The sequence below is a fragment of the Tyto alba genome, unplaced genomic scaffold (genome assembly GCF_018691265.1).
Source record: "Tyto alba isolate M040663 unplaced genomic scaffold, T.alba_DEE_v4.0 Super-Scaffold_8, whole genome shotgun sequence".
Taxonomy (NCBI): Eukaryota; Metazoa; Chordata; class Aves; order Strigiformes; family Tytonidae; genus Tyto; species Tyto alba.
In genome coordinates, this window is record NW_024881329.1 from 22,467,945 (window position 1) to 22,476,959 (window position 9,015).

The following is a 9,015-nucleotide window of genomic DNA, read 5'->3' on the forward strand; positions in this document are numbered from 1 at the left end:
TTTCCATTGTTCGAGGCACAATGAGGACCATATGTCAGGGCCGGGGCTGGCAGCCGGGAACAATGGGCCCGCAGAGGTTTGGGAGCCGCCGCCGTGGAGCTGGCGCTGCCCTGACCTGATTGTCACCTCCCGGAGAACAGAGACGGCCGCCCCGCACGAACCTCCGGGCTGGGAGAGATGAGCTGGGGCTGGATGCAGGTGCTGGAGACACGCTGCATCCCGAGGGGTGAACTCCCGAGCTGGGAGAAAAAGAGAGTGCCAAGGTCCCCTCCCGTGTCCCAGCGGCCGCTATTGCCCCTACAGCCCCGTGCAAAGTCTCCTTCCTTCCTTCCCCTGCTCCCTCCCCCATGTTTATTATTTCCCCTTTGACGCATCTCTGCTGAGCCAAGCTGCAGCCGAGGCCAATTGATTATATGAAGAAATTTGGAGCAAGTCGGCGAACAGCTGCAACCTGCCCCCAGGGACGTGCGGGATCGGCGCAGACAAAGGAGACGAGCCGCAAACTTGCTTCCCCGCGTCGCTCGGGGTGGGCTGAGGAAACGGGGAGAGAGTTGGGGGGGCTCGTGGGGGAGAGGGCTGGGGGACCCAGAGAAGGGACCTGCGGGGTCTCTGCGAAGCAAAGGTGAAGGGATGGGTGAGTTCGGAGCCCAGGGCTGCACTGATTTCCCCTGGGTACGCAGGAGGGAGAAGGTGGTTTATTGGGTGTGTTTGGAGATGCTGGTGACTGGCCCAGATGTCCTCATCGCTCTGCTGTCACCAGAGGGGCTGGGCCATTCGGGGTCTGCTCGTCCCAGTAAACCCAAGCTGGGCTCAAACGGCAGCTGCAGACCCGGGGGAAGCCCAAGACACGGCGTCCACCCCGGCCCCGAGCGAGCCCGAGCCTGGCCGGTGCGGGTAGGACTCTTCGAGTGCCAAGAGGACACGTCCTGGTCCCCTGGCCGGGGCGGTGGGTGACGGTCCCCCTCCCACCACCTCCTGTCACAGGCACGGCCGCTGCCGGCCGCTCCTGCGCGGGGAATCCGCCACCACCACCGCAAGGAAGAGATGGCTAAAAACAAGATTAAAAAAAAAAACAAAACAAAACAAAAAAACCCAAACAACCAAAAAAACCCAAACAACCCACAACAGAAAAAGGGAAGCCGAGCGCTCCAAGTTCAAGATCTCTCTTTTGCTGGCAGTTTAATTCATTTCCCCCCTCCCCGACTTCCTTGTGAACTCATAAATAATAAATCCTTGCAGTCTGAACAGCCAAGACAAACACACGCTGGGGCACACCGCATACAAGGGTGGGTTGGTTGGTTTTCCGCCGTGGTCATTATTATTTTTTTTGTTTGTTTGTTTGTTTGTTTTCTAGTTTTCCTTTCCCAAAAGTGCACAACACAGCAAATAAATAATAACATTTATCAATAAATTAATTCAATAAATATCCTCGTGGCACAGAGGCGTGGCTGGTGAGTGGAGGGGAGGAAGGGTGGGCTGCCCTGCTCTGTTTTGCTCTGCCGCTGCCCCGCTGAGCGATGCGGTGACGGGGGACCCGGCTGCGGGGTCCCCGCTCCAGCCCTCGGGGATCCCACATTCCCCGGTGAGTCCTGGCGAGACAGAGGTAGCGATCGTTCTCCCTGCTTTTCTGGGGAGGGGGAAAATGAGGTCGCTGGGAGCTGGCGGCAGGGACGGGGGTGGGATGGAGCCAGGAGGTCTGTGAGGTGCCGGGAAGCCCAACCGGGGCTCGGCCACCCAGCCCGAGCAGCGACCGACACCTCAGGGAGGCGAAAAAGTGGAAATGTGGGAGCCCAGAGCGGGGCAGGTGCTGCTGGGACCCCCTGTTCCGGCTCTGGGGGTTTGCTGGTGTTGGCAGGACGTGGCACCGAGCCTCTCACGGCGGCCGGTTCATCTCTGGCACACCAAAGTCCATCTCCCCCAGCACCTACCCCGCGGGCCGGACCACTGTCTGCTCGTGATGAGGCTCAAGGAGGAGCAGCCCCGAGCCCCTTCCCCGCAGGCTCCCGGCCTGGAGCGTTGGCTCTAAGCACAGCCAGAGGTTTTTGCCCCATCCTGGTCCCCCGCCCGGGGCTCTGCTTGTGCTCTTGCCACTGCCAGTGCAAAACGAACTCTTCAAACAAACAAACACCCAGAAAACAAGGCAAAACATTCACTCTTGCAATGAGCTTTCCCCAGCCTCAGCGTGCCTTTGCTGGAGAAAAGGCTGCTCGGCTCAGCTACCCCTTCCCGCTCCCCTCCCTCTCCCAAAGTGCTGATCCATGTTGGGGGGGGGGGGCCGGGGAGAGCCCCGGCTGCTGGAAGCTGGGCAGAGGGGCCGTGTCTGCTCCCTCCCCTCTCCAACCCCGCGGCCCTGCCAGCCGCAGGTAAAGTGCAGTTTTACCCCAGCAGAGCGCGTGCCGTGAAAGGTCACGCCGCACCAGGGCCGTACTGGTGTAAACGGGAGAGGCGGGGGCTGCCCATCAGCACATCAGCCCCGGCGTTGCCGAGAAGGGACGCGGCGCTGGGGGTGCTGAGCACCGGTGTCCCCCCCGTGCTGGGGCTTGCGCCACGCTTCTGACCCCACTCGGGACTTTTTCACCAGGAGCACGGAAAGGGGAGAGGGAGGAAGAGTGGGGAGGGACGAAGCGCTGCGCGGGGAGGGCTGGTGCTCGGCGGGGGGGTCGCGTCTGTCGGTGCGACGGGCCAGGCCTGGGGGGGTTTCACACTCGTTGTGCAACGGGCCAGGCCGGGGGGGGGTTTCACACTCGTCGTGCAACGGGCCAGGCCGGGGGTGGGGTTTCACACTCGTCGTGCAACGGGCCAGGCCGGGGGGGGTTTCACACTCGTCGTGCAATGGGCCAGGCCGGGGGGGTTTCACACTCGTCGTGCACTAGTGCAAAGGAAGGTCGGGCAGCAAAACCTGAGCCCCACGGGTGTGGGGAGCAGAGTGGGGAGCTGCGGGGAGACCAGAGGTGCAACGGGGGGGGGGGGGGGGCTTGGAGAGAGCCCGGGTGCTGCTCCGGGCACCTTGCAGGGAGCACAGCGAGGGAGCACGCCTCTCGGCTCCATCTCGAGGGGAACCCGCCGCCGGCGTCTGTGGCAAGCGCGGCCAGGTCGTGCCGGGTCTGCGCCATGCTTTGTGCTGACTTTTGGGGCGCGAGGAGCCGGGAGGAGCTGCTCTGTGCCTGCCCAAGGACGCTCCTGGGCTGTGCTCCCTCTGCGGAGAGGACGGTCCCGACGTGAGCCTTTAAGTGGCCAGCACGATGCCAGGGACAAAACAGCAGCGAACGGACAAAATGCCCAGACTGGCCGTGCTGGTGGGGCGGCCGGCGGCGGAAGGCGCAGACAGACAGACAGACGGACAAGAGCCCGGGGTGGCTTGGCGCCGCAGCGTTTTCACGGGTCCATTTTTTTGTGGCTTGTGGAAGAGGTGACGCACAGACAGACTGGGGCTCAGTGGCTTCTGCCGCGGGTCGGGGAGCAGGCGTGGCGGACAGACTGACGGGTGCGGGCACCGGATCCCGTCGGCAGTATCAGTGGGATGCGCAGCAGAAGGACGGACGGAAGCTGGGAGCGTACGCGGCCAGCACAGGCTTCGGGCAGCAGATCCAGCAGGACAGACAGATGGCCCCTGGCCCAAACGTCCAGCTTGACTCGAGCAGGACGGAAAGACAGACAGACGCGGGCTTGGTGGTGGGGAAATACAGAACGTGGTTCAGATAGGGGGTAGAACAGACAGCTGGGGACTTGTTCCTTTTGAACAGACGGACGAACACAGGCACAGCATTTTGGATGCCCAACATGTGGTTCAGGTCGTAGATGGACAGATGGACTCGAGCTCTTGGCTCAGATGCCCGGCACACGTTCAGGTAGGAGATAACGGCAGACAGACAGACGGCCGCAGGCTGGGCGGCTCAGACATCCAGCACGTGGTTCAGGTAGGAGATGTAGCAGATGGCCAGGCGTAGGATCTCAATCTTGGAGAGCTTCTTGTCCGGCGGCAGGGTGGGCAGCAGCTTCCGCAGCTCGGCGAAGGCCATGTTGAAGGCTTCGACGCGGATGCGCTCCCGCGTGGCGTGGGCTGTCCGGTATTTGGCCGTGGCACGTCGCCGGCGCCGCCGTTCCTCCCGACTCAGGTGCTGCAGGTCTTTCTTCACCGGCTCGCCCGGCTCGGCTATCCGGGACTGAGCGCACAAGCCAACGCCGCCGGCGTCCTCCGCGCCGCCCGCGCGGCCGCCGCCGCAGTCGCTGAAGACGGACTCGGACTCGGAGTGTGTCGGGGGCAGGTCGATCTCTGTCTGGTCCGAATTGAGCATCATCTTCGCAGAAGAGGGGTGGGCAGGCAGACGGGTGCTTCAGCGGTACGGTACGTCAGGAGGACAGACTGACCCCGGCGCAACGTCGGGGCAAAACTGCTTTGCTTTAAAGAGAAGGTCTCTGGCTCACAGCAAGCCCCTGGTTATTCTCCTCCTCTTCCTCCTCATCACCCAGAGTCTCCGCGAGGGAATTTCAAAATTTTCCCTTTTCCCCGGAGGACTCGTTGGGTGGGCGACAACTTTCACAACAAATAATGTAAGAAGGATGGCGGGACGCATATAAATCAAATCAAATCAATAAATAAATATGCCTCCCCCCCCTCCCCGGCGCGCGCGTGTGCGCGGAGGCCGCGGGCTCTTCCGTGCAGCCGTGGCAGGACCCAGGTTCAGAGCCGTCAGGTGTCAGAGCCGAACTCCTCCCGCGTGCTCTAGAAAACAGAAGCACAGGGGCTCTCAGTATCGCCCGGCTCCCGGCACACACGAGACACGTAGCTAGAGAGCACAGCTGTTTGTCCCACCCGCCCCGCGGCAGTGGCCTTGGCCGGAGCAGGGCACGGGGGGTGGGCTGGGGCTGGGCTGGGGCTCCGGGTCCCCGCGGCTCCGGGTCCCCTGTCACGGGGAGAAGGAGCCCGGGGGGTGGCTCCGGGAGAAGGTGGAAGCCATTTCTCCTGGCTCTCCGGAGAGATGACAGGTGGTGGATGAGCGAAGGGGAAAAACAGACTGCAGGGGCGAGGGGAAAGGAGGGGGGGGGGGGCTTATTGTATACCAAATGAGCCCGTATGTCATGGATCCTGGCACCCCCCGACATATGGAACCCAACACAGCTGCTTTGCTTGATGTGGCCAAATAGACGCTGGCTCCCCGCTCCCTCCGGGACGCTGCGCCGCCGGCCGGGAAAGCTGCCTCCCCTCTCCCTTCTCCTCCCACCCCCCCCCCCCCCCCCCCAAAGCCCCGCTGCCTTCCCTGCGTGGCTCCAGCCGGCACAGATGCCTCCGGGAGCAGGTCTGGGAAAGGCAGGTCTTGCCGCGGGCTCATCTTGGCCCCCGGGCAGGGGAAGGGTTGGGGTGGAGCAGGGGAAAGGGGAACAAACTTCAGATGGGGAAATGGTGCTGCTGGAAAAGACGGCAGCCCGGCTGGGAAGGCAGCCAGGCAGAGATGTACAACATATTACCTCTCTCAGGCTTGACAAGCTTGTAATGAGCCATACGACTGAGAAATGGCAACTAAACGAATATGGACAGGCGATGACTGGGAAGAAATAGTCCACATCCCATTTTAAAAGACTGGCGGCAGGCAGAGCCCTTGGTGTGCGTTCGCAGGAACACAAGGAACCCCATGAGCGGGTACAGAAATGTCTGCACAGCCCCTCTGAGCCCCCCCCCAAAAACACACGTGGCTGTTTCTTTGCGGTCTTACAGAAACACACAGGTACACACACGTGTCCACATATACACACGTGCATGTATAGACACAGACACAGTTTCCCAGCACATATGTGCAAATGGTCCCAGTCAAAAACTCCTCGGTGAGAATCCCACATCCATTTATGCACAATAATTTACAGGCACACTCATAAATCTACCCCCAGGCAGGCATCTCTGTGCATACACACACACACACACACTCACCCTTGCACTGTCATATTCCGCTTTCACCAAAAAAAAATAACCTGGACTCTTTTTTCTCCTAGAACACAAAACCTTTCAGCTGTGCACGAGAGTATAAGTAAACCATCCGAATCCTAAACAAAAAGTTACTCTTGTGAAGCCCTTAGCCTGGAGATGATGGAAAGGCTGATGGAAACGTGGCTTTCGGGATCCACGGGGATGTCCTCTCAAGGCTCTGGGCTTGCAAGAAGCTGCACTGTCCCCAGAGCACGGCTGAGTTTGGTTTTGTGTTTAACTTGCTCTCCCTGCGACCAGCTTCAGACACAAACCAGCCGGGGATCAAGAACCGCGACCACCGCCAGAGCGTGTGTCTCAAGTTCCTGAATTACCCACATCTGCTGCAGCCAGCCCCTACAGCCGTGACTCCTGCACCTTGTTTAACCTTCTCCATTCCCCTCCCGCTTTATTTTTGTTTTTCCTTCTGCTCTTGTCCCCTCCCTGCTGACCTGGGACCTCCTTTCGGGTGCTCGGTGGTGGAGGGAGCAGTCCTGCCGTGCCGGCTGCTCTGCCCTCGGGAGCAGCGTGTCCGTGGGTGACCACCACCCAAAGCAAACCTGCGCCCGGCCGGTGAGCCGGGGCAGCCCCTCATGGCCAGCTCGAGGCTCGTTGCCGCGTTTCCCCCGCGGTGCCACCCCACTCCCACTCCCAATACCAGTCCCTGGAGCATCGCTCCCAGCCGTGGGGCAGGACTGTGGCTCCAGCCGTAAGCGCAAGCTCCGGACAGGCTGCAGCCGGGCTGGGAGAAAGAGGGAAGGTCGGTTTTGGGGTTGGACACGTGCCACGGCACCTCTGCACTTTCAGCGCCCGGGCCGTGGCGAGGAGTCGGCGCGTGGACGCCCAGGATCACGCTCGCGTGTGCAGCTCCGCATCTGCGTGCGCAGCTTCTCCTTAAACACCCTCCCTCCCTGCTCTTGGGGCCGGGGAACCGCATCCGATCTCTTGCGCTAGCTTCCCAGTTCTCCTGGCTCCTTCTCATCCCGGCGCTGCTGCTCTGCAAACAACGGGCCTGTTCTCCTCTTGCTCTGCAAACTCAGGTGCTGCCTCACCCGACCGGGGCCGAGCTGGAGGTTCAGTCCACGTGCGGCTGAGCCGCCCCGGCAAGAACCTGCGGAGCAATTCCGCTGCCTCCTGGCCCCATCGCTTCAGCACAGGGCAGGGAAGGAGACAAAACAATCACCTCCCGTCCCCTCCCGGGGCACCAGCCCTGAGGCATGAGCGCGTCACATCATCCTGGAGTAGGGGGAGGCTGCAAAAACTTCTTCTCCTTGGGCAGACAGGGATGGCGACCTGGCTCAGGAACAGCCCGGGAACCACTCACCAGTCCGCCGCGGTCCGCAGAGGGCACGGGCTGCGGGACGCGTTGCTGGCCCCGTCCCAGCATCCTTGGGAGTGAATTTAAGGGGTATCGAAGGCGGGAGGCAGGAGTCCTGCACGGGGGTCTCAGTCGCAGAAGGATGTCGGCAGGAGACACCGGATCACTTACGTGAAGACAAGTTTCAGTACTGGACCCAAATAAACTCCTCATCCCACTCCTCCTTTGCTGGGTTAATCCAGTCCTCAAAAAGCTTGTCCTTCACATGGGTGACGTGTGTTCTCAGTGGCTCTTTTTCACTCTTTCCTTCAGCTGAGCCGTGAACTGTCATCTTCCTAAATTCATCCACTGCAAGAGCCTCTTTTAAACCTACACTTGCTCCAGTCCTGCCCTCAGCAAAACCCCAGTAAAGCTTAAACCCCTGAGAGGAAGCAATGCTCCCCACCTCCTCGCTTGCCCTTCTCCTTGCGCTCCAGACCAGCTGTGTAACAATTTTTGAAGACCCCCTGGCTACGCAAAGTGTGCCTGGGACCCACTTTAGGCCATCTGACTGAAGGTTCCCTTTTCTTTTTCCTGAGCAGAAATCCCCTGTGCCCCTGCCAAGCCCCAAACGAAGGCTGCGCAGGCAGGTTTGTGCGTTAAACCTCGCGCCGAGGTCAAGCCCCCTTTTCCCGAGAGAGCCGCCAGCTTTGCGCTACCTTCCCGCACAGACCACGCTGCTCCTCTCACCGTCCCTCTCCCCACGTCACCATTTCAGCAGCATCAAACCTCGCACCAACCAACATCCAGGAGCACACTCACCCCTCCCCGGGACAGCCACCTTACCCCCAAGCCGATGACCATTCCCCCGGGCTCCAGCTTTTCTCTTCCAGCAGGATGAAGCTCAAAGTAATCCAGGGAGGGAGGAACCGCTTGACTCATCCGCCCATTGAGGAGGCAGAAAGTTTCCCCGGGTGCGTCTTGCTCCGTGGGATGGACTTGGGGGGTCAGGGGGAACCCCAGCAGCCTTGGGGCCCAGGCATGCTCCTCCTTGGGCGGGAGTGCGAGCGGGCCACCGCGCCTTGAGATGGACACCCCAAGGAGGCATGTGCCCCATACGCTATATATACACCCCAGCCTCGCACACCGGGTCCGACCCCGGCTGCCTCATTGGCCGCTCCGGTGCTCCCCCCCTCATAAATATTAAAGTCAAGAGAGGGGATGCCATTGGCTGTGCGGGAGGTTGGAGCCCCCGGGAGAGGAGGGAGGTGGAGGTTGGATGTGGTCCTGGAGGGTGGATGGAGGTGGTGGGCTGGGAGGGAGGGAGGGAGGAGGGTGGGGGTGCTCCGGGAGAAGGCGACATCTGTTCGCCATGCATATTTCATAAAGGAGAAATCGAGAGATGGGAGCGAACGTGGAGAGGGGAGAGGGAGAGACAGGCAGGCAGGCGAGTCCCCGCGCCAGGGTGGGACGAGGAGCGGCGCCTGCGGGAGCAGCGGGACCCACGGCACAGCTTTGCCGGGTGGCTCCCACTGGTGTGCAGCCCTTGCGTGGGTGCGTGGGTGAGAGGGGCTGGGTGCCTGTGCTGCGCCGGGCGCGTGCGTGGGGTGGGCGAGCGCTGGTGGGTGCCTGGACCAGGGACAGCCTCTATCCCACGCGTCCTGCCTGTGAGCTGCTGCAAAATTCACCTGTAGTAGAGTTTGGTGAGGAACGAGAAAGAAAGTGAAAGAAAGAGGTACCCAGAATACACAGGTATTGCTTT

The 9,015-nt window shown here is 61.3% G+C and overlaps 2 protein-coding genes across 2 annotated transcripts; one reads left to right on the plus strand and one right to left on the minus strand.

The window, feature by feature from the left end:
- Positions 1–714: 714 nt before the first annotated feature.
- On the plus strand, positions 715–3,481 carry LOC122152521 (translation initiation factor IF-2-like). The gene is made up of 3 exons (XM_042784902.1): positions 715–946; positions 2,444–2,763; positions 2,804–3,481. Exons 1-3 carry the CDS (start codon positions 715–717, stop codon positions 3,479–3,481), a joined length of 1,230 nt encoding a protein of 409 aa, XP_042640836.1.
- On the minus strand, positions 1,161–8,446 carry NHLH1 (nescient helix-loop-helix 1). The gene is made up of 2 exons (XM_033002174.2): positions 8,100–8,446; positions 1,161–4,723 (listed from the first exon to the last, which is right to left on the minus strand). The coding sequence occupies exon 2, from the start codon at positions 4,296–4,298 to the stop codon at positions 3,894–3,896; it is 405 nt and encodes a 134-aa protein (XP_032858065.1). The 5' UTR covers positions 4,299–4,723; positions 8,100–8,446; the 3' UTR covers positions 1,161–3,893.
- Positions 8,447–9,015: the final 569 nt, after the last annotated feature.